This window comes from Dendrobates tinctorius, unplaced genomic scaffold (genome assembly GCF_039654945.1).
Source record: "Dendrobates tinctorius isolate UK_male_01 unplaced genomic scaffold, ASM3965494v1 ptg000254l, whole genome shotgun sequence".
NCBI classification, from domain to species: Eukaryota; Metazoa; Chordata; class Amphibia; order Anura; family Dendrobatidae; genus Dendrobates; species Dendrobates tinctorius.
The window spans coordinates 12,415,534-12,441,091 of NW_027361921.1; the positions used below are offsets into that span (position 1 = coordinate 12,415,534).

Sequence of the window (25,558 nt, forward strand, 5' to 3'; positions counted from 1 at the left end):
AAAGAAAGAGGGAAGTGAAGGGACGAGGCTGGAAATGAAGAAGATGCTGCCGTGTTGCTGCCCTTGGACTCTGGTTTAATAGTTTATTGTGGTTTCCGGAGGACTTATTGTCATAATGTTGTTTTATATGCGGAGGGGTGGGGGAGATGTTTTAGTAACAGCGGATCGCAGGTACTGTGGAAGGGGTAGCTAGACACTGGACTACCTATTCTCTGGCAAGAGAGGTGAACGACAACAGCAGATTAGTTATGGGTTATTGTGTTAAGAAATATTGGGGGGGGGGAGGGAGGGGAGGGTTGGGGGCTGTTACGGGGAAGTGAGACTTACAGTTTGCTGGGAACAGTGTCCTATTTTAAGGGGTCAGGAATTGGTACTTGTAAGGTTTCATGGGGGAGACACAATTAAAGTTGTTAGCTGGAATATAAGAGGACTGTCGGAGGGGAATCGGAGAATGGCAATAATGGAGTATGTGAGAAGACGGGGCCCGGAGGTCATTTGTCTCCAGGAGACACATTTGCTTGCAGAAAAAGTAGATGTGTTAAAAAGAAGGTGGATAGGGAGGTCTTATCATTCTACGTATTCCTCGTATGCTAGGGGGGTATCGGTGTTGATTGCGGCGTCTACGCCCTTTGAAGAAATTGAGAGCCATATAGATAGAGATGGGCAATATGTTCTGTTATTCTGCAAAATTTATGGGCAGCCACTATGTCTTGCGGCTGTCTACTTCCCACCCCCATATTCGGGGAAAAAGGTACAAGAAATATTTGAATTATATAAACGGGGTATGGGGCTACCCATGTTAATCATTGGGGATGTCAATAATGTGATGGACGAAGGGTGGGATAGACATAAGAAAGATTCAAGCAAAGGTATTAAAAAACTGTCGAAGTTTGGAAATTATATGACGGAGATGGGGATGGTAGACCTTTGGAGGGTGAGGAATGAGAGCATAGTTTGTTACTCCTGTTATTCGGCAACTTATGGCTCCCTCTCCAGGATTGATCTGGCACTGGGAAATGTATTAATGACGCGCTTGATCTGTGGAATAGAATATCTGCCGAGGGTGATTTCCGACCATAGGCCTATAGAGCTCTTGATTAGACGGACAGGTGGGAGGCAGGGGCGGGGGGTGGGATGGAAATTTCATCCCTTGTGGCTTGAACATATTGATATGGATATCATTAAGAAGGAAATCACAGAGTACTGGCAGTTTAATGAGGAAAGTGCGGAGAGGCGGGTGGTTTGGGACGCAATGAAAGCTTTTCTGAGGGGTCTTCTTTTTAGGGAGATTTCTAGATGTAAATCCAGGACTAGGTTGGAAGATAAGGAGATCATAGAGGACTTGGAAAGAGCAGAAAGGGATATGGTGTTGGACCCATCAGAAACAACTAAGTGTAGTCTAAAAGAAGCTCAGGAAGCGGTTAATAAGCTATATATGAAAAAGGCGGAGAGAAGAAGGGCTTTTCAGAAATTACAGTTTTTTGAGGATGGGGAAAGAGTGGGGCACTTACTTTCGGTGGTAGCTGCTGCACAGAGAAAATCAGGGTATGTGTACAAATTAAAAACGGGGGAAGGGACTGTATTGACGGAAGTAGAGGATATTTTGGGGGAGTTTAAAAGTTTTTATGAGCAGCTGTATTCATCTGGGTTGGGAGATATAGTGGGGAATCTGCTATTATGTCAATGGCTAACAACCAGGCTCCTGGGGCTGATGGACTCCCGGTTGAGATATATAAGAATTTAGTGGATATTTCAGTGGCCAAATTAAAAAAAGTTTTTGAGGAGGTGTTAAGGGTGGGAGAGCTGCCGGCGTCCATGAGAGAGGCGATAATAGTAGTGATTTTAAAGGAAGGAAAGGACCCGGAATTGGCGGAGTCGTATAGGCCAGTTTCGTTATTGTCGGCGGACGTTAAGATTTTAGCTAAAGTATTGGCCGGCCGGCTGGCAAGTGTGGTCCAGGGTCTGGTCCATCCTGATCATGAAGGGAGTAGAATTGTAGTCTCATTGGATGCGCGTAAAGCGTTTGATAGTGTTGAGTGGTGCTATCTTTGGGAGGTGTTGAGATCTTTTGGTTTCGGACCAACTTTTGTCTCATGGGTGAGGCTACTGTATTCTTCTTCGACTGCTAGGGTGAGAGTTAATGGGGGGGTCTCTGGGAGTTTTGGTTTATATAGGGGGACTAGGCAGGGGTGTCCGCTGTCGCCGCTGCTTTTCGCGTTGGCAGTGGAGCCCCTGGCACAGACAATCAGGAATTCGACTTTGGTTAGGGGGTTCCGATATGGCATGATAGAGGAGAAAATAGCCCTATACGCAGATGATATGCTATTATTCTTAGAAAATTCTGGAGAGGCATTGGAGGGGGTGATGAACATTCTTAGGGCATTTGGGTATGTATCGGGTCTGGAGATTAATTGGGCAAAGTCAAATATCTTGCTGGTAGATGAGGGGGGCAGGGATATTCCGATGGCACTGGAGGGTAGCAGGTTGCCGGTGGTTCAGCGGTTCAAATATCTGGGAGTTCAGGTGTCTCTTCCTCTTTCGAGTTATGTCGATTTAAATCTGTCCCCATTGTTGGACAAATTTAGGAAGAAAGTAGGGGTGTGGTGCAGGCTGTGCCTCTCTGTGTGGGTAGGATAAACTTAACTAAAATGATTCTTATGCCCCAATTGTTATATATATTACATAACTCCCCCGTTTGGTTGCCCCGAAAGTGGTTTCATACCATCAATTCTATATTTCGTGACCTTGTTTGGGGGAAAAAACAGCCAAGAATTAGGCTGGAACTCCTGCAGAGGCCTAAAGATGGGGGGGGACTGGCTCTTCCGAATCCTTGGATTTATTTTTTGGCAGCACAGGGTCAACAGTTGAGAGGATGGAGAGAGGAGAATGGATTGGGTTCGGTCCAAAGGATTATGGGTTGGTTGGTGGGAAGGGACCCATTGGTTCAAGGTCTGGAGGCAGGGAGTTTTGGGAAGCTAGGTGCGACCTATCCTACTTTGATGCTAGTCCACAGAGTTTGGGAGGCAATTAAAAGGACAAGAGAAGTGGGAGCATTAACAAATCTCTCCCCAATTTGGAATAATGAAGTACTACCCAAATTTATTAATATGGGGGAATTCAAAAATTGGATATCACTAGGTATACTATATGTAGATCAGATTCAGGATGCACGGGGGCTGTTGTCCTTTGAGACTCTGCAGGGGAGGTATGGGTTGCGGGAGACCAGTAGGTTTCAATATGGACAGCTGAGACATGCCTATCTGGCGCAGAGTAAAATCATGGATATGAAAATTAGTAGGGATATTCTAGTGGACTATGTCTGTGCGGCGGGAGGAACGAAAGGGGTAGTTTCAGATATTTACAGGGATTTGTTACATACCTTTCTTAATAGATTTCCCATTAAAGCAAAAGAGAAATGGGAGGAGGAGTTGGGAAGGATAGAGGAGGATATATGGGAAGATGTCATGGCGTATATTCCTCAGTTGTCACTAAGCGAGCCGGGTAGACTTTCACAATATTATGTACTTCACAGAGTATATAGAACTCCAGATAGGCTTTATAAGGCAGGGTTGAGACAGACGTCTGAATGTCCTAGGTGCCGGTCTGAGGGAGCGGGGATTCTGCACATGCTATGGCAGTGTACGAGACTGAATACATACTGGTCGGAGGTGGGAGAAGCAATTGGGAAATCGTATAGATGTACAATCACATGGGATCCTGTGGTATGCATTTTGGGGTATGTAGAGGAGATCCGAGTTCCAAATCATCATAAACTGGCCATAGCTAGATTATTGTATGTTGCACGTAAATTGATTGCCAGACATTGGTTGAGTGGGGAGCCCCCGACTCTGCGGGAATTTTATAGACAGTCTGATGTAGTGATTAGAATGGAAAAGGATATTTATAAGAAAAGGAAAAGTGTGAAATCTTTTGAATCACTTTGGAAACCATGGGTGGAGAGAAACTGATTCCGGAGGGATGCTGTTTTAACGTGTAAGCAATGGGTGTCTCATTATCGTTTATAGAGGATTTAAGGGAGGGAACTGGGGGATTGGTTTTAAAATGTTTGTAAACAGATCTATGCGCCTTTTTTGTTCCTTTTTTGGACACAATTGTGTGCAATGTCAATTTGAATGCTGTTAATAAAAATTATCTGATTTAAAAAAAAAAAACATCTAACTAACCGGGAAGTCCTCTCAGTGCTCTGTAACCCAACTGAAGCGGGGGAGAGGTGCCGCCCCTTATGTCTCAGTAGGTTCCTGTCCTGGCGGGGCGGATCCCTCTCTCAGGTGGTGCTGTCATGGGTTCCGGAAAAACCGGCTACCGGTAAGTAACCATGGTGGTTTCCTGCAAAAAACAAGCCTCCATACAGCTCCATCAGCGGAAAAATACAAAAGTTATAACTCTCAGAATAAAGCGATGCAAACATAATAATTTTTTTCTATAAAATAGTATTTATTGTGTAAAAGCACCAAAACATAAAAAAGATATAAATGAGGTATCGCTGTAATTAATACTGACGCGAAGCATAAAACTGCCTAATCAATTTTACCACACACTTGGAATGGCATAAACCCCCCCCTAAGAAAAAAAAAATTCACGAATTGCTGATTTTTGATCATTCTGCCTCTCAAAAATCGTAATAAGAAGTGATAAAAAAAAGTAATGTGCCCAAAAATGGTACCAATGAAAACATCAACTCATCCCGCAAAAAACAAGCCCTTACATGATTCTGTTAGCCTAAATCTGTAAAAAATTATAGCTCTCAAAATGTGGTGATGCAAAAACTATATTTTGCAATAAAAAGCATCTTTTAGTGTGTGACAGCTGCCAAACATAAAAACCCGCTATAAATATGGTATCGCTGTAATCGCACCGACCTGAAGAATAAAGTCGCCTAATCACTTATACCATACAAGGAACGGCATAGAAAATAAATAAAACCAATTCTTCATATGCTATTGACTTTTTCATTTTGCCCCCAAAGATCTTTTTAAGGCTCGGCGCACATTCAGGAGGAACCTCTGGAGGAAGATGGAAGCGCTGTGGACGCCGTCTGACCTGTGATCCGGCGGTGTCCGTTTTTTAGGATTGCATAAAAGTTCCGTCAGCCACAGTTTTGTGCACTTCTGAAAAAAAGGACACCGCTGAACAGAGGCCAGATGGAGTCCAGAGTAATTGTGCTGCCTCATTATAGTGAATGGATCCATCGGGGGTTTCATCTGAATCAAGTCACTCAGAGACTTAGATGGAAAGTAAGTGCTCAATGTAGAGCGCTGGATAATTGTGATCCCTGATGGGTTTGATCTATATCTCTCAAGGGTAGAACTTCAGATATACCGGATGGTAGCCAGATTAGTAAGCTTGTTGCCCAGGAAATGTGCAGATCAACACAGAGACAGGGTGTATCTGTATCAAAGATGCTGTCCAAGCACATTTTTAATGAAAAGATTTGCTCATATATACCCTTTTCAGTGGGTGTTAACGTTACATAACTATATTTCATTGGACAATAACTTAATCAGCAGTAAGCATAAACGGTTTTCAACCAGTCAGATTCTTGTTCCTTGTATGTTAATCATTAGATGTCATTAATGCATTCGGGAAATTCCAGAAAAGGTGAAGACAGGTATTAGTTATACAAAACCCTAATATTAGTCTCATTAACCTGCCTTAGTAAGGGTTCATAGCCCCTTTATCTATGATTCATCTAATTCTAAGACTGTGTCCCCATTAGCTACCTAGCCTGATCATTAGGCCTACGTGTAACTTGTGATATGCCCATTAGGTACGTGAATCATAAGAAGTACGGAGGTGAGAGGCAAGAATAGCTTAAGTAATGAGAATAACAAGATTAGGTAAGAGGTGATCTTTTCTCTGAGAGCTCATATATGAAATGTTTCATATAAGTATGGGGAGCAGGACCCTAAGAGTCTATGAAGGGACCCCAAAGAATCAGGGTTTCCCTATCAGTCCCCCCTTTTGAGAACAGATATGACTCTCTCACCCTCCTCCCTCCAGGTACTCCAAAGGCCTAAGCGCCAGTGTTGGGCTTATCATTATTTTCTTCACCAAATTCCCTGAAGTGGGTTGAGAGATCATATCTCATTCTCAACCCTATCAATTCTTGGGGGAGTGTTCACATATTTTATTGTGTCACTGAAAGGTGTTGGGCCTAGCTTGATCTGCTATTCCCCTTATTGTATCTCTAGTGTAATTTATAAACCTCTGTTGATTATAGTAAATGTAATTCATCCAGTCCACATTTTTCTTAAAATCAAATCTAAAAGGAGCTGCTGTCTTTAAAATGTCATTTTGGTTTCTCTGCATCTGTCACTTTTGGAGCAAGGCTGTCATCATCAGTAGGAACAGGATCATCACTCTTCCGTTCCAGGGCCTTGCAGTGGCTGGCATGGATCCAAGTGGGTTTTCCTTCAAGCTTTACTGATGTGGATATAGTGAGGAGGACTTGGAATGGACCGTCGAACCTGGGCTCCAGTGGTTTCCGTGTGTGTCTTTTAACTACCACCCAATCTCCAGGCTGAAGAGAGTGGGTTCCTTCTTGACTCTCTGGGTAGAATAGAATCAAAAACTTGTTTATGCACGAGCGAGAGCCTCTTCTGGAGGCTCTGGACATAGCTGGTGAGATTGTCACACTGTAGCTGCAGTGTCTGTGGGAAGTATAGGCCTAACCTTGGCGCTGACCCAAACAAAACTTCAAAGGGGGACACTTTTGTCTTTCTATTAGGTGTGTACCTAATGGAGAACAAAGCTAGGGGTAAACATTCTGTCCAAGGTTTCCCCAATTCCTCACTTGCTTTTTGAATCATTAACTTAAGTGTCCCATTCAGCCGTTCAACCTCACCACTTGCTTGGGGTCTGTAGGGTGTGTGGAATGCTTGTGTGACCCCCAACATTTGCATAACATGTTGCATTACCTCTCCAGTGAAGTGGGTACCTCTATCGGACTCTATGGTTTCAGGTAGTCCGAACCTACAGAAAATTTCTGACATCAGCTTGTTTGCAGTAGCCCTTGCAGTGGCTTTCGGCATCGGGAAGGCTTCTGGCCACCCTGAGAAGAGGTCAACACACAAGCACATATTCATACGTTGCTACTGGGGGGTAACTGTATGAAGTCAATCTGCAGTCGTTGAAACGGGTAGAGGGGCTTAGGTATGTGTTTCTGTGGTACTTTCACTACACCTCCTGCGTTGTGTTGTGCGCATGTCAGACATGCCTGTTTGAACCTAGCAGCAACCGTTGTGAAACCTGGGGCGACCCATTGCTTATCCATCAAAGAACACATGGCTTTTTTAGAGAGATGTGTTGGTCCATGGGCTGCTTGAGCCATGACGGGATACAAGGATCTAGGCAGACACACCCGCTGTCCCACCATCCACAAACCTTCATGGTCCCAAGCTCCAGCTTTCGACCAGACCTGTTTCTCTTCCCCGGTTGTTTGCCGAGTCAGAGCCTGCAAGATACTCAAGTCAAAGTGGTTACACTCAGTGCTTACCATAACCAGTGGAGGTGCCTCAGGGGTCTCATTATGCCTGGGTCTTCTGGCTGCTTCCTTGGCAGCTCGGTCCGCTTTGTCGTTTCCTCTTGCTTCGGTGGTATTAAGCTTTGTATGTGCCTTTACCTTAACTATGGTGACCTCTTAGGGCAGCAGCAACGCTTCCATCAGCTGTTTGATGAGGTGCCCATGTTTAATAGGAGTGCCTGTTGATGTAAGAAAGTCTCTTGCCCTCCATATAGGACCGTAGTCATGGGCCACCCGAAAGCATACCTTGAGTCTGTGTAAATATTGTAACGTCTACCGTCAGCCCCTTTAAGCGCTTCAATGAGTGCCGTCAACTCCGCCTCTTGTGCGGACATATGAGGAGGGAGTGGTTCTGCTTTTACTACCTCATGCTGTGTTACCACTGCATACCCAGTGTAGAACCGTCCATCTTCACCGATGCATCTTGATCCATCTATGAAAAGCTCAACATCTGGATTAGTGAGAGGTACATCAGAAACGTGAAAAACCTGCTGTCTCTTGAGCCATAAGGGCCATACAATCAATTTTGCAAACACAGTGGTTTGCCTTGTCCCTCTTCCCCCCTTTTGAATCCACCACATTAATGGGAATGAGAGTGGTTGGATTCAAAGTTATGCATCGTTTCAGGGTGACATTGGGAGGCATGAGAAGTGCACACTGCAGTCTGAAGTGTCTGGCTACAGAAATGTGCTTAGGTTGAACTTGGTTAAGAATGCTGTGTAAATCATGTGGAGTGTAGATGGTTACAGAGTAGTCCAGTATGATCTCTGATGCTTTATCAAGAAGGAGTGTGACAGCTGCTACTGCTTGGACACAAGATGGGGCTCCTCTTGCTACAGGGTCCAAGCGGGCTGAGTAGTATGCCACAGGCCTGTTTTGTTGGCCATGTTTTGGGCTAGGACCCATGTAGCATGTCCTTGCATTTCTGTGCAGTACAGGAGGAAATGTTTGGCATAGTCTGGGGTGCCTAGAGCTGGAGCAGAGACAATTGCTAGTTTGAGTGAGTAGAAACTGTCTAGTGCTTCCTGATTGAGTTTGAAAGGTTGAGAGGGCAGACAATCATAGAGTGGCTGCATGAGAATGGATGCAGAACGAATCCAAGGCCTACAATATGATGCCAACCCCAGGAAGGTACGTAGATGTTGAACCCCTGTAGGTGGTTTTAGCACTTCAGTCGCCTTTTTCCTGTCCTCTGTCAAGTGGCGTGCACCCTGTGATATGCAATGTCCGAGAAACACAACTTTTGGCTGACAAAATTGTAACTTTTCTCTGGATGCCTTACACCCTTTGGCAGCAAGATGCAGAAGCAGTGAGATTGTAGCTTCACAGCATACATCTCTATTTGGGGCACAAAGGAGTAGGTCATCAACAAACTGAAGTAAGACAATTTCAGCATGTTTGATGTCCCAATCTTGCAAAATGAATTGTAGAGCAGCAGAATACAGGGTTGGAGATTTTTGGGCTCCTTGCGGGAGCACCAACCAATGTATACTGTTGGTCCCTAAAGGTGAAAGCAAACAGATACTGACAGTCTGGATGCAAAGGAACAGAAAAGAAAGCATTTGCTAAGTCGATGCAACTGAAATAAGCAGCTGTTGAAGGGATCTGTGACAGGATTGTATGCGGATTCGGGACCACCGGTGTCAGTAATTCAGTGACAGCATTTATGGCTCTGAGATTATGAACCATCCTGTAAGTAACTGACTCCCCTTTCCTGCCTTTCTTTTTCACTGGGAACAAGGGGGTGTTGGCTATAGATTTCGTGAGCTTGATTGCCCGAGAGGCAATTAGTTCTGTAATGTTTTTGCTTATGGCCTCCTCCTGAGCAGCAATTAGTGGATACTGTTTTAGCTTCGGGGGCTTTTCTCCTTGCTTCAGGTTAATCATTACAGGAGAGACTGGCATGTGTCCAATGTCAGTTTTAGACTTTGACCATAACGAGTCTGGAATCTGCGCTAACTCCCTATCGTCTTCTGAAGGGGCGGGGGAGTCAGAAAGATACATACAGGCTAGAACTTTGCACAGTGCGCGTTCAGAGATTCCAGCCATCAATTTCACAGTACCGTCAGTTTCGTACAAGATATGTGCCTCTATCGCTTGCAGTACATCAGAACCAAGTAAGTTTACGAGTGTTTTGTCACTAACTAGCAGCTTAGTCAGGCATGTGTGGTCAACCAGTCGAAGGGGCAATGGTTTAGTCAATTTACATTCCTGTATCAATCCCTCAAACCCTTGAGTGTAAATGGTCTCGTCGGATATGTCAGATGGTTTTACATGTTCCTGGCGGATAACTGTTTTGGCTGCCCCCGTATCCACCAGGAATGGGATTTTTCTACCATCTGGGAGATATACTGAGACTACCCCTTGTGGGCCTGATCTTGCACGTGAAGGTGCCCTAAGGGGGTAGATGGCTACAGGGTTGCCTGTTTCCTATTGTGGGTCTTGGGCCGGGACGTCCGTATTGGCCTGGTTCTCTTTCCTGGGTGATCTGCACTGGCGGCTAATATGGCCTATATTGCCACAGTTATAGCATTCAATCTATCTGCGGTCCTTTCTGGCTGGGTTAGCCCTCTGACCTGTGAATGTCATTGGATGCATACTGTATCTGTATTGGTTTTATCTTGTGATCTAACTCAACACCTTTTGCCACTCGTACTAAGTCTTCTATGAGGCATGTCCTCCAGTCGGGCTTAGCTGCCTGCACCCTCTGTTTGAGCTGTGATCTAAGCCCTGCCATGAAAGCTCCATGGTAAAGTTTCCTTCCCGCTTCTCCCATGTTGTCATAGCCCAGATCTGCATATCTCAGCTTCAAGTTCCCCCAGAACTGGTCTACCGTCTCCTTAGGACCCTGTACCACATCCAGAAGGGAGATAGTGGATTCCCCCACCTTCCCCTGACACCATGCGTGCAGACCTTTCAGGAAATGCATCCCTGATTTTACAGCCCTTACGTACTGTGCTCCTAGTCTATTCTCTGCACTGTATGACCTCCCAGCCTTTTTTATGTCCTCTAACACTGACTCCATTCTTGCATCCCCAATCTTCCCCCTCAGGAGGGATTCTAAGTCCATCCACGTGCAGGTGTAGGTATTGTTTAATCCTACCATCCATCTGTAAAAGGCCATTGGCAAGTCAAATGGGTCTGGGGCATCCTTGATCAGTGTCATTTGGTCCTTTGGGCTCTACGGTCTGTAATGAGACATAGTAGTTGTCTGTATAGTCGGTCGTGTAGGAGTAGATGCTGCAGATGCTGCAAAACCAGTCGTGTCCATGGTATGAAGAGTGGGTTGATAGTCCCCGTCTTCCATTGTAATCACTATACTGTCTTCTGGTTTTACCACTGTTTTGTTGTACCCAGGGACCTGAAACTGAGTCTGACCCTGAAGGACTGGATATATCCCTGTGCCCTTTTTAGGGTCTTGGTCTCCCGCAGGCAGAACATTGTTCACGCCAGTCGGGGTTTTGCTGTCCACACACACAAGTCCTTCCCTCTGGCCCTGCCGGAGCAGGAGCCGTGGGGTGGGCCTGATATGGCGGAGGTGTTTTCACTTTCCTTATATACCTCACTCCTTTCGGAGTCTCCTCCTTAACCCAGCAACCTTCTCTCTTCATTTCCTTTGCTACTTCTGCCCAAGCCTTTGCTTGTTTTTTTTAACTCATTGTCCGCAATCCATCCCCTGCTCGTTACTAGAGCAGACTCCCAGAGAGAGTAGTCCAGTGGATCACTCTCCATTCCTAAACCTTTCAACAGCTTTCTTGCGTCTTTCACAGCAAACTTTCCTTTTCTTTTCTCTACTATCTCACACGCCTTACAACCTTCCTGGTGCTCTGAACTTTCTGTGTTCCCCATTTCTGTCTGATCTCTCTGTATCCTTTCCTCTTTGTCTGCCTCCTTATCTGGTTGCTACTTACTATTCTCTTAAATACGTGCTGTCATTCATGCCCACTTTCTCCTGGCCCCAACTTCTTTCTCTCTTTGCTTGCAATTCCTTAACCTATACCGACTGCACTTCGCTAATTCGATGCATAGGCTTGCATGCCATTGTTACAAGGGGTTTCCGCTTTATGTCTGACTTGCGTGACCTAAACTGGCTTCCCAGTTGGTAGGTGTCAAGACCCGTAGAAACCTGATAAAGAAGCTTATTTATTTAGTGGTTTGGCCAACGTGACCACACCCGGTCACCTCCCACTAAATCTCTATGGGCTCAGTAAGACATGGCACTTCTCTGAAGTTAATCCTAGTATATTCAGCAATTCTATGTATCAACCAGAGAGCAAATCCGACTAACTATAGGCAGACTAATATCACCCAAATTTTCTCATAATCTTCTAATCCCATATGGGACAAGACAGAAACTGGACAGACTTACACCATGGAGGGTACGATCATGCATAACCCACACAGTTGCAGCTTCCCCAAAGTATTAGCTAGGTTGTTGCAAAACCATAGGTCACCAGAAAACACGGACAGGACAGGCTCGACTACGTGTAATCCAATCTTTCTGCATAGTTCCGCAACAATAACAAAATATCTTGGTTTCAGCTTATCTCATTCATTCAGGTGTGACTATGTGTTTTGACTTCCTAATGTTCCGCCACTCTATTTCTGGTGCCAATTGACCAGTTAGCATACCTAATGTTATGTAAAATGTTCCCAATAAAATCAATCCACAAGAAAAGCAAGCCCTCACTCAGTTTCGTCATCTATTAACGGAAATATAGGGTGCTTCTAAGTTACTGGTAGCACAAAGGTTCTGGAAAAACGAAATGGCTCCTCCCCTGCCAAAAGAAATTCAGTAAATTCTCTGCTTCCAAATCCAAATGCCCCCTCCCTTCTGAGCCCCACAGTATATCTAAACCACATATTTTGTCCACATTTGGCATTTCTGAAGCGATGAGAGCCCACCTAAATTAAGGGTGCATACCTCCAGAAGCATGGGCTGGTCATTATGTACTGGTGTCTGCAACATACTGCTGACTGCAATGGCAGTTTGCAATTTTCACTTCACAACATTCATTTCTGCTTGTTTCTGGAAAATACCCAAGGAGTCAAAATCGTCCCTACACCTGTAGATAAATTCCCCAAGCGGTATAGTTTCCAAAATTGGGTCACTTGAGGGGAGGATTCTGCTCGTCTAGCAATTAGGGGCTCTGTATATGGAGTCTGTAAACTGTTCTAGGAAAATCTGCGCTCCAGGAGGCAAATAGCACTCCGTTCTTCCCGAGTCTCTCCATATGGCTAAGCAGCATTTTATAGCCACATATGGGGTATTGCCACTTTCAGGAGAAATTGTGGGACAAAGTATGGTGTCAGTTTTACTCGCTTCTTGTGTGAAAATGTAAAATCTGGAGCTAAAACAAAATTTTGGTTGTAAAAATGTTATTATTTTTTCTTCACTGCACAATGGTATAAAATTCTGTGACACACTCATGTTGTCAATATAATCACTGCACGGTAGATGAATTCATTAAGAGGTATAGTTTGTAAAATATGGTCACTCATCGGCTCTTGCAGTAGGTCATGGCACCTGCAATCCATAATAGTAAGATCTGGCCTTCTGAACTTTGCACTGTGCCTGAAAAATATTTCCCTAATTACATGTAGGGTATTGGCGCACTCAGGAAAAATGGACCTTAGTTTGTTTAAAAAAAAAATCCTATCAGCCCTTAGAAAATTACAAACTTGGGGCTAGAGCAACATTTTAGTGGTAATAATGTAATTTATTCTTTCTTCACCGCTCAGTGGTATAAAATTTTGTGAGGCACATGTGGTGTCAATATGATCACAGCACCCCTAGATGAATTAATTGGGGAGTGTAGTTTGTAGAATGAATTCACATATACTGGGTTTCTGTTGTTCTGGCACCTCAGGGGCTCTGCCAATGTGACATGGCACACTGAAACCATTCCTGCAAAATCTGAACTCCAATATGGGGTCTCTTCCCTTCTGAGCTTTGCACTGTGCCTCAAAAGTAGTATTCCCCATATATGGGATATCAGAGTACTCCGGACAAATTGCTCAACAAATTGTATTGTGCAATTTATTTCTCTTGTTAGCCTCATGAAAATGCAAAATTTTGGGCCAAAATAACATTTTGTGGGGAAAATGTGATCTTTTTTATTTTCACAGCTCAATATTCTAAACTTCGGGGGTTCAAGGTGCTTACCACGCATCAAAATACATTCCTTAAGAGGTCTACTGTAGTTTCCAAATTGGGGTCACTTGTGGGGGTGTTTACACAGTTTTGGCATGTCAGCGGCTCTCCAATTGGGACATGACATCTGCTAATGATTCCAGGAAATTTTACATTCAAAAAGCCAAATGACGCTCCTTCCCTTCCGAGCCCTGCCGTGCACCCAAGCAATAGTTTTCTCCCTCAGATTGGGTATCGGCTTACTCAGGAGAAATTGCAAAACAAATTGTATAGTGCAATTTCTCCTGTTACCCTTATGAAAATGCTATATTTTGTGCTAAAATCATATTTCTGGGGAAAATTCAAATTTTTTAAAATTTTTACGGCTAAACGTTATAAACGTGTGTGAAGCACGTGAGGGTTCAGTGTGTTCACCACACATCTATATCAGTTCCTTGAGGGGTCTTGTTTCCAAAATGGTGTCACTTGTGGTGGATTTTCACTGTTTAGGAACATCAGAGGCTCTCCAAATGCGACCGTTGATTGTTCCAGCAAATTTTGCATTCAAAATGTCAAATAGCGCTATTTCCCTTCCGAGCTCTTCCGTGCGCCCACATAGTGGTTTTCTCCCTCAATATAGGTATCAGCATGCTCAGGAGAAATTACAGAACAAATTTTGGTGTCCATTTTTCCCTGTTACCCCTTTCAAAATAAAAAAAAAAATTGGATCTGAAGTAAATTTTTGTGAAAAAATTTAAATGTTTATTACACGCTCCAAAAATTCCTGTGAAGCACCTGAAGAGTTAATGAACTTCTTGAGTGTGGTTTTGAGCACTAAGAGGTATGCAGGTTTGAGAATGGTGTCACTTTTGTGTATTTTCTGCCATATAGACCTCTCAAAGTGACGTCAAATGTGATGTGGTCCCTTAAAAAAATGGTTTTGTAAATTGTGTTGGAAAAATTGCTGGTCAACTTTTAACCCTTATAAAAAATTGGTTCCAAAATTGTGCTGATGTAAAGTAGACATGTGGAACATGTTACTTATTAACTACCGTATTTTTCGGACTATAAGACGCACCGGACCATAAGACGCACCCCAATTTTCAGAAGGAAAATAGGGGAAAAAATAATAATGTGTCAAATGCGGTTCAATCTTACAGTCCGAATTCAGCTTACCTGGGAAGGGATCCGGCACCGGTGGAGGAGTGGTCATTCAGTGCTCCAGGCTGGTGTGGTGGTGGCGGCGGCTCTGTGCTGGGGCAGCTGGGCTGGGCTGTGCTGGGGCAGCTGGGCTGTGCTTGGGCAGCTGGGCTGGGGCAGGTGGGCTGGGCTGGGGCAGGTGGGCTGGGTTTGGGCAGCTGGGCTGGGGCAGCTGTGCAAGGCTGGGGCAGGTGGGCTGTGCTGGGGCAGATGGGCTGTGCTGGGGCAGGTGGGCTGTGCTGGGGCAGGTGAGCTGTGCTGGGCTGGGGCAGGTGGACTCTTTGGGGTGAGGGTGGTGGTGGGCTGTGCTCCGGCGCAGTGGCGGCGTCTCCGCCAGCATTTCCTCGAAGCCCGGGCAGGGCCGAGATTCTCGGCAATGAGATCTCGCCCCCCCGAGATCTCGGGACGAGATCTGAACCTGCGCATGCGCCGTCCCCGGACCGGCGGCCATCTTCCCGGCGTCCATGTTCCCGGAGGCCACCGCAACATGGCAGCAACCAGCAACGGATGTGCGGTGGCCTCCGGGCTTCGAGGAAATGCCGGCGGAGCCCCCCACGGAGCACAGAGAGCCACTACCCCTGCACCGGAGCACAGCCCGCTGCCACCACTGCACCACAGAGCCACGCGGTACCCGCACCAGTCATGGACGGATGTACCAGTAAGTATATTGCGACCATAAGACGCACCCCCCATTTTCCACCAAAACTTTGGGGGAAAAAAGTGCGTCTTATGGTCCGAAAAATACGGTATTTTGTGTGACATATCTGTGATTTACGGGCATGAAAATTCAAAGTTGGAAAATTACGACATTTTTGAAATTTCCCCCAAATTTTCTTTTTTTTTCACAAATAATTGCAAGTTATACCAAGGACATTTTACCACTATTATGAAGTACAATATATCACGTTAAGACAGACTCAGAATCACTGAAATCCGTTGAAGCGTTCCAGCGTTATTGCCTCATAAAGTGACAGTGGTCAGAATTGTAAAAATTGGTCTGGTCATTAACATGCAAACCCCCTACGGGGTTAAACATAAGTAGCACTTTGTATATAGGACACTGATACTTTACATTTTTAAGTTCAGCAGAATTTGTTGGGATTCCTAGCCTTTGTATCTGTGATGGTACATTTTCTGGGTATTTTCATTTTTCCTTGAACTGTCACTTTAGTTATGTCATGGTGAATGAGTAATGGGGGGATTTTACTTTAAGTGACAGATTGATATTTATGAACATTTTTTTTTTTTTTCACAAATATTTTACTTTATACCCAAGTTTCTTTCTGTGCAAACAAGGGAAACAGTGGAAACAACTGTTTGGGTGCACTGTAGGGCTTGAAAAAGAAGTAGAGCCATTTGACTTTTTGAATGGAAAATTTGCTGCAATAATTAGCAGAAGACATGTTGCTTTTGGAGAGCTCCTGATGTGCATAAACAGTGTAAACACCCCACAAGTAACCGCATTTTGGAAACGAGACCGCTTAAAGGAACTTGAGCTTCTTGACCCCCAGGTGCTTCACAGAAGTTTACAATGTTGAGCCTTGAAAATAAAAAAATCACATTTTTCCCACAGAAATGTTCATTTAGCCCCAAATTTTGCATTTTCACAAGGGTACCAGGAAAAATTTCACCTTACAATTTGTTGTGCACTTTCTCCTAAATGTGCACTAATACCCCATATGTAGGGGAAAATTACTGCTTGGGCGCACGTCAGGGCTCGGAAGGGAAATGGTGACATTTGACTTTTGGAGATCAAAATTGGCTGGAATCATTAGCGGATGCCATGTCACATTTGGAGAGCCCCTGATGTGCCTAAACAGTGGAAACTCCCCCCCAAGTTACCCCATTTTGGAACTAAAACCCACAAAGAATGTATCTAGTTGTGTAGTGAGCACTTTGAACCCTCATTTGTTTCACAGAAGTTTGTAATTTAGTCATGAAAATAAAAAATCTAATTTTCCCCACAAAAATGTTTTTTAGCAGCAGTGTTTTATTTTTACAAGGGTAACAGGAGAAAATGGAACCCAAACTTTGTTTTGAAGTTTCTCCTGAGTACCCAGATACCCCATATGTGGAAGTAAACTACTGTTTGGGCACACGCCAGGAAAGGAAGAAGTGATGTTTTGTAACGCAGACATTGAAGGAATGGTCTGCGGCTGTCATGTTGCACTTGGAGGACTACTGATATGCCTAAACAGTGAAAACTCCCTACAAGTGACCCCATTTTCGAAACTAGACCTCTAAAAGAGATTATCTGGATGTGTGGTGAGCACCTTGAGCCCACAGTGCTTTACAAAATTTTATAATGTTGATCTGTGAAAAAGAAAAACAAATGTTCCTACAAAAAAGTTTGTTTTGTCCCCAAAATTTTTTTCATTTGCACAAGGAAAGCAGGAGAAAATGGACCACAAAATTTGATGTGCAATTTCTCTTGAGTACAACGATATCCCATATGTCATGGCTAACTACTTTTGAGGCACAGTGCAAAGCTCAAAAGGGATGAAGCGCCATATAGGAGTTTAGATTTTGCTGAACTGGTTTGAGGGTGCCATGTCACATAGGCAGAGCCCTTGAGGTGCTAGAACAGCAGACCCCCCCCAATTAATTCATCTGGGGGTGCAGTGACACCACAGTGTTGCAGAATTTTATACCATTGGGCAGTGAAGAAAAAATGGTTACATTTTTACCACCAAAATGTTGTTTAAGCCCCAGATTTTATATTTTCTCACTGGGAGTGGGTAAAAATTGCACCAAAATGTGTCACACCAAAATGTGTCACACATTTTCTGCTGAATGTAGAAACACCCCATATGTGGCTGTACAGTGCTGCATAAATGGAGATGGAAATTTCATTCTCCAGCAGGACTTGGCACCTGTCCACACTGCCAAAAGTACCAATTCCTGGTTTAAAAACAATAGTATCACTGTGCTTTAATGGCCAGCAAACTCGCCTGACCTTAACCACATAGAGAATCTTCAGGGGTATTGTCAAGAGGAAGATGAGAGACACCAGACCGAACAATGCAGATGAGCTGAAGGCTACTATCAAAGCAACCTGGGCTTCCCTAACACCTCAGAAGTGCCACAGGCTGATCGCCTCCATTCCATGCCGCATTGATGCAGTAATTGATGCAAAAGGAGCCCCGACCAAGTATTGAGTGCATTTACTGAACATACATTTCAGTGAGCCAACATTTCGGATTTTAAAATCATTTTTCAAGCTGGTGGTATAAAGTATTCTAATTTACTGAGATAATGACTTTTGGGTTTTCATTGGCTGTAAGCCATAATCATCAACATTAACAGAAATAAACACTTGAAATAGATCACTGTGTGTAATGACTCTATATAATATGAGTTTCACTTTTTGTATTGAAGAACTGAATTAAATTAACTATTTGATGATATTCTAGTTTTGTGAGAACCACCTGTGTGTATAAATAGTATTTATATAGGGTGTGGGATTGTCATAATGTAGATAGGAAGCTGTGGGGTACATTATATTACAAATAGAGAGCTGTAGGAGAGAATCCTACTATATATAAGGCTAAGTGCACACGTTGCAGAAAATTTCTGCTCAAAAACCTGATTCCCTTCGCGTTTTCCGCGCGTTTTTGTCACGGTTTTTGCCTGTTTTTTGCGCTGTTTTGATGCATTTTTTTCCACAGCGGATATAAACCAACACCATGTTTTTCTTGAGTGCTATATTCTCTTTATATATATCGGCGTCTGGTTAGCGCATGCGGCACTTAGGACAATCCCCTGACTTCACGTCCTGCTCAACATAGTGACGTTGTAGCGTTTCACGCTAGCATTGCAGGAGCGGTGGATGTTAAGTCAGTCTTTATGGGAGAAAGTTCAAGGAGCGGCGCATGCGCAATGAGTCACCAGTAATGCCGACATCACTTACACCTGTTTGCAGGGATATTTATTTAGGACTGCACTCACTTCACATACATATGTTGCCCCCTATTGAGGAAGCCATACGGCGAAACGGCGCTGTCGGGGTAGCCGGGGTACCTGTTAACCATTAATACCAGCGTTTACTTACATGTAAGTTTTTTGACAGCCGCAATCGCATTGTACTACGCAATCCTGTTCTATACAATTTAGCTGGCATCTGCAAGTGTATATTGAGAGTATCAGCGTTCATTGAAGGTGTAGTTTTGGGATGGTTACTGAGCACTGGGCAGACTATTATAATGATATCCATTACTTACCATTATATTATTATTGTTATGTTCAATATGTATATTCTCTCAATACAAAATACACATTTATAACTATATACTAGCAGTTGCAGTGTTCATTAAATATGCTATCTGTGGACAGGGATTATGCACTGAGCATTTTATATATTTATATCCCTTTGTAACCACATGTTATATATGTTATATAATATTATATGTACAATGTGCACATTTTTCTTGTAATTAACATATAAATATAATTTTCTATGTATATCTTATGAGCTGTCATTTAGCTTCTCTAATAGGAACTAAGCGCATTATTTATTTCCTACAAAAGAGAGATTTTTTAGCGCTTAATTTTTGTTCCTTGGAGATTATAATACGCGTTTTTTTTACTTCTTCAGTGTGAATACTTACCTTGGCATATTTTTGGAAATTTCCTTGTCTTGCTACTATTTTAATCTTTGAATAATAAATTGGGATTTTATATGTAATTTTGGTCTATGCCTTCTTTTTCTTGCATTATTTTAGTGTAAGATTCAGTTATATTATACTCTATAAAGAGCTGTGTGGGCACTCAGAGGACATTATTTGTTATAAGTGGGGACACTATTAGTTTTGATAGGGACAATCAGGTTCTATTATTTATTTTTTGAGGGTGGGCATTGATAACTATAAGTGGACACTCAAGGGTATTTGTTGCTGGAAGGGCGCATTTGGGATATTATAGCCTTTGCACAGTAGAGGCATTAATACTTTCCATGGGACACTTTAATTTTTTGGGGAGAATCATAGTAATGACACAATTTTTGAAATATTGGGAAAAGTGAACAACCTGAATCAGAAAGATTGTTAGCTGTAAGTTACTATACATAACTGTACTGTACTGTAATGTTCGGCGGGACTAGAACCTACCAATATACAGTTACTGTAAGATGGTAATATTGCTCTTTTTAGTAGCGTTTTTTTTTTCCTTTTTTTATTTAGTAACAACTTAATGTGTTTCAGTCATTATGTAGTAGAAGGTGTATGGTGGTGTCATTGGTCTGATTAGAGTGTTTTGTTATGTAGAGGTAATGGTCACATTATATTATGTATTTGCGGTGTTGTGGTGATGGTTGTGGGCATTGTGCAGCTGTATTGTTTTGCCCTTTTTATAGTAGTAATTTTTATAATATTGGTCTTTGCATTGTGTGTTTTTGGTTAGCAACAGCAGTATACTGTAATTCTGTATGTATAGATGCTATTTTAAATGGCTATAGGGGGTCATATGGGGAGACATGCACTTTGGGCCCCTGATCTTTTAGAACCCTAGCAACGCCCCTGTTGTAGTTACATATCCTTGTTTCTGAAGTTGTATGTAGGTTTGTAAGTAAACTCAGTTATGGTACCATACAGTTGTGGTCAAAAGTATTGACATCCCTGCAATTCTGTCAGATAATACTCAGTTTCTTCCTGAAAATGATTGCAGTCACAAATTCTTTGGTATTATTATCTTCATTTAATTTGTCTTAAATGAAAAAACACAAAAGAGAATGAAGCAAAAAGCAAAACATTGATCATTTCACACAAAACTCCAAAAATCGGGCCAGACAAAAGTATTGGCACCCTCAGCCTAATACTTGGTTGCACAACCTTTAGCCAAAATAACTGCGACCAACCGCTTCCGGTAACCATCAATGAGTTTCTTACAATGCTCTGCTGGAATTTTAGACCATTCTTCTTTGGCAAACTGCTCCAGGTCCCTGATATTAGAAGGGTGCCTTCTCCAAACTGACATTTTTAGATCTCTCCACAGGTGTTCTATGGGATTCTGGTCTGGACTTATTGCTGGCCACCTTAGAAGTCTCCAGTGCTTTCTCTCAAACCATTTTCTAGTGCTTTTTGAAGTGTTTTGGGTCATTGTCCTGCTGGAAGACCCATGACCTCTGAGGGAGACCCAGCTTTCTCACACTGGGCCCTACATTATGCTGCAAAATTTGTTGGTAGTCTTCAGACTTCATAATGCCATGCACATGGTCAAGCAGTCCAGTGCCAGAGGCAGCAAAGCAACCCCAAAACATCAGGGAACCTCCTCCATGTTTGACTGTAGGGACCGTGTTTTTTTCTTTGAATGCCTCTTTTTTACTCTTGTAAACTCAATGTTGATGCCTTTGCCCAAAAAGCTCTACTTTTGTCTCATCTGACCAGAGAACATTCTTCCAAAATGTTTTAGGCTTTTCAGGTAAGTTTTGGCAAACTCTAGCCTGGCTTTTTTATGTCTCGGGGTAAGAAGTGGGGTCTTCCTGGGTCTCCTACCATACAGTCCCTTTTCATTCAGATGCCGACGATACTTTTGGCCACAACTGTATCTAAGCAGTAAGCTTGATTCTGGTACTATATCGATGTAGTAATCTAGATTCTGTAGACTGTAAGTAGTAGACTGTAAGTAGTAGACTTATTAAGCTCTGTTCTGCTCCCATATCTCTGTAGTAAGCTCCGTTCTGCTCCCATATCTCTGTGATAAGCTCGGTTCTGCTCCCATATCTCTTGTAGTAAGCTCAGTTCTGCTCCCATATCTCTGTAGTAATCTCGGTTCCGCTCCCATATCTCTGTAGTGAGCTCGGTTCTGCTCCCATATCTCTGTAGTAAGCTTGGCTCTGCTTCCTTACCTCTGTAGTATACTCGGTTCTGCTCCCATATCTCTTGTAGTAAGCTCTGTTCTGCTCCCATATCTCTGTAGTAAGCTCAGTTCTGCTCCCATATCTCTGTGGTAAGCTCGGTTCTGCTCCAATATCTCTGTCGTAAGCTCAGTTCTGCTCCCATATCTCTGTAGTAATCTCGGTTCTCCTCCCATATCTCTGCAGTGAGCTCGGTTCTGCTCCCATATCTCTGTAGTAAGCTTGGCTCTGCTTCCTTACCTCTGTAGTATACTTGGTTCTGCTCCCATATCTCTGTAGTAAGCTTGGCTCTGCTTCCTTACCTCTGTAGTATACTCGGTTCTGCTCCCATATCTCTGTAGTAAGCTCTGTTCTGCTCCCATATCTCGGTAGTAAACTCTGTTCTGCTCCCTTATCTTTGTAGCAAGCTCTGTTCTGATATCTAATATCTCTGTAGTAAGCTCGGTTCTGATCCAATATCTCTGTAGTAAGCTTGGTTCTGTTACCATATCTATTTCATAAGCTCAGTTCTACTCCCATATCTCTGTAGTAAACTCTGTTCTCCCATATCTCTGTAGTAAGCTTCGTTGTGCTCTCATATCTTTTAGTAAGCTCAGTTCTGTTCCCTTATCTCTGTAGTAAGCACAATTCTGCTCCCATATATCTCTAGTAAGCTTGGTTCTGGTTTGATAGCTCTGTAGTAAGCTCGGTTCTGCGCCTTTATGTCTGTAGTAAGCTGGGTTCTACTCCCAAATCTATGTAGTAAGCTCCTTTCAGTTCCCTTATCTACGTAGTAATCTTGGTTTCAGTCTTGTGCCCATGTAGTTAGTTTGCTTCTGTTACAGTATATAAAGAGAAGGCTGGTAGTGCAATAAGAGACTGCGCTGCTGTAGTAGAATTCAAGATATCTTTATTGCCAACGCGTTTCATGAGCCAGTCCCAGCTCACTTCATCACTGATGAAGTGAGCTGGGACTGACTCAGGAAACGCGTTGGCAATAAAGATATCTTGAATTCTACTACAGCAGCGCAGTCTCTTATTGCACTACCAGCCCTCTCTTTGTACCAAGTCCTTGGACCTCGTGCAGACTGCTGCAGCTGTTTTATGTGATTATAGGTGTTGTGACTCTCACAACCCTATCAGGTGAGCCTAACATTTGCTGTGCACTCATCTACTTTCCATACAGACCTACGCATTGGAAGCACCCTGTCTCCCCCTTTTTCTTTCCACAGTATCTATATAGGCAGTAAGCTTGGTTCTCCTTCCATATCTATGCAGCAAGCTCCGTTCTGTTCCATATCTATGTACCAGTCTGTTTTTAAAGCTTGTTATCTCTGCTGCTTTAATGCAGCTGCCAGAGAGAAGCAGGGCAAAGGTTGACCATCGCAACTCCAGGGCCACTGCCTTGTGATTGCCCCCCAGGCTGAAAATTGCGAGCCAGCCCCTGCATAGAGACTTTGTCTTGTTGCGTTGATGCTGTAGAGCACTGAGCAACTCCTCCTGCTTGTGCACTGCTGTTTTCGCAGTGGTTGCTGCATGGTGGCACACCTTTTAGGCTAGTGACCCACTGAAAGGTTCACCATGATATGGTAGTGGGCTTTTATAGTCTTATCAGAATTTCAAGGAAAAGTAAGCTGCACATCGGTCCAAATACGGACGGATGTGCCACTTACTACTCTTCCTTGAACCTTTGGCTGAGCTTCACCAGCAGGACCGGCACCTGACACACAGATTTCAGCCTCCAATACTGGATGACATGGCGTGATAAGCTTCAAAAATCCCCCCTTCTCCCCAAGTCTTATCAGAATGTTTTAAACTAAGACCCTCATGTTCAGTTTTGTAATTTTTTGTCTAGTGGCATTAGATCAAGGTATGATTTTTGAATGTGCTATCTGTGTATTTTTCTACTGCTATAGTATATTTGGTATCCCTCTGTCTGTTAAAGTCCAATCTATCAAAATATAAAATTAAGTAACCAAAATGGTAACAGCATAAGGAGAAAAAAAATGAAATGCCAGAATTGTTTTGTTGATTGATGCATCTTCTTAAAATATTACAGTAAAAAAGAGCTGAAAAGTCACATGTATTCAAGAAAGATATCCATAAAAATGTCTGCTTGCCATGCTAAAAAAATCAAGTCCTCAAATAGCTCTATCAACAGAAAAGTAAAACCATTGTCATTGTCAGATATCAAAATATACAACACAAAGCAATTTTATTTTTACAAAGTTCCAAATATTTTTCACCACTAAAGTAAAAGAACATTTTAAAAATGATGCATGTTTGGCATCACTGCAGTCATGCTAATATTAGAGAATCAATTGTAAGTTCATTTACACCGCACAATGAATACCATCAAAGGAAAACCCCATAAACAATCGCAGAATCACATTTTTTTCACAGTTTTATCACACAAATGTTTTCCCCAATTTACAGTACATTTTATCTATAATAATAAATGCCCTAAGCAGCTTCCGGTTGTAACAACTTCCGTCCAGTTGTAACCGGTGACGTCACCACACACACACGCACATGTTAACCCTCAACACACCACACCGCCTCAACACACACTCCTCTCACCTTTCACCTCCACTCATGTCCACTCACTCTTTCACTCCACATACGTTCCTTTCTCTCACTCCGTTTCTCATACTCACACCGTCATCGTCGCTGCCCCGACATCTTCCTCCGCCGCCGCGATCCAGACGTTCTCCAGGCCGCCGACATGTTCTTGCGGGACGCCATCTTGGATTTCGTGAAATCCCGCGATATTAAAGATGGCGTCGCCGCAACAACATGTCGCTGGCGTGGACGACATCGGGATCCAAAAAGATGGCGTCGGCGAAATCTTGCGAGATTACGCCGACGCCATTTTGGATCCCGATGTCGCCATGCCAGCGACATGTTGTTGCGGCGACGCCATCTTGAATATCGCGGGACTTCACGAAATCCAAGATGGCGTCCCTCAAGAATATGTCGCTGGCGTGGGCGACATCGGGATCCAAAATGGCGTTGGCGTAATCTCGCGAGATTTCGCCGACGCCATCTTTTTGGATCCCGATGTCGTCCACGCCAGCGACATGTTGTTGCGGCGACGCCATCTTTAATATCGCGGGATTTCACGAAATCCAAGATGGCGTCCCGCACGAGCATGTCGGCGGCCTGGAGAACGTCTGGATCCTGGATCGCAGCGGCGGAGGAAGATGTCGGGGCAGCGACGATGACGGTGTGAGTATGAGAGATGGAGTGAGAGAGAAAGGGTCGTATGTGGAGTGAAAGAGTGAGTGGATGCGAGTGGAGATGGTGAAAGGTGAGAGGAGTGTGTGTTGAGGGTTAATATGGCAAGAGGTGTGATGCTATCGCATCCTCCCGATGCGATAGCATCGGGCCATAATCTAGTAGTAGCATAAATAGTGTCATTCAAGACTACAACTTGTTCCGCAAATGTCCAGTCCTCATGGTTATGTTTTTGGAAAAATAAAAAAATTATGGCTCTTGGAAGAAGGGTAGAAAATAACGAAAACACAAATCGTCCAACCATGAAGAGGCTAAGCAGGCAAAATAATCTATTTTTGTTTGTTTTACAGATGCATTCCTACAACAGCTAAACATCTTGAATACCAGCTTGAAAAAAGTCAGCACTGCAAATGTAATCTTTAAATCATTAGTAAAATAAAATATCGAAATAAATAATATGCTTCTTGCTAATGTTCTTTGATATTATGTGTGTGAACAATGTACTTCACATATTGGATAAGTAGCATTTGTTAATAACTTACATCTAGTCTTTGTTGATATGTCCATTAAATAAATAAAGAACATAACCTTTGTTGCAACTCATTTACTTGTAATT

The 25,558-nt window shown here is 43.3% G+C and overlaps 1 protein-coding gene across 4 annotated transcripts in view; it reads left to right on the forward strand.

Moving 5' to 3' along the window:
- The window catches only part of STAT1 (signal transducer and activator of transcription 1), a 630,302-nt gene extending 604,757 nt beyond the window's left edge, over nucleotides 1-25,545 (forward strand). For all 4 annotated transcript variants that reach the window (XM_073558164.1, XM_073558167.1, XM_073558166.1 and 1 more), the window contains one exon: nucleotides 25,293-25,545. In XM_073558164.1, the coding sequence (XP_073414265.1) occupies nucleotides 25,293-25,313 (21 nt within the window). In that variant the 3' untranslated portion in view covers nucleotides 25,314-25,545. The remainder of the gene's footprint in view (nucleotides 1-25,292) is intronic.
- Nucleotides 25,546-25,558: the final 13 nt, after the last annotated feature.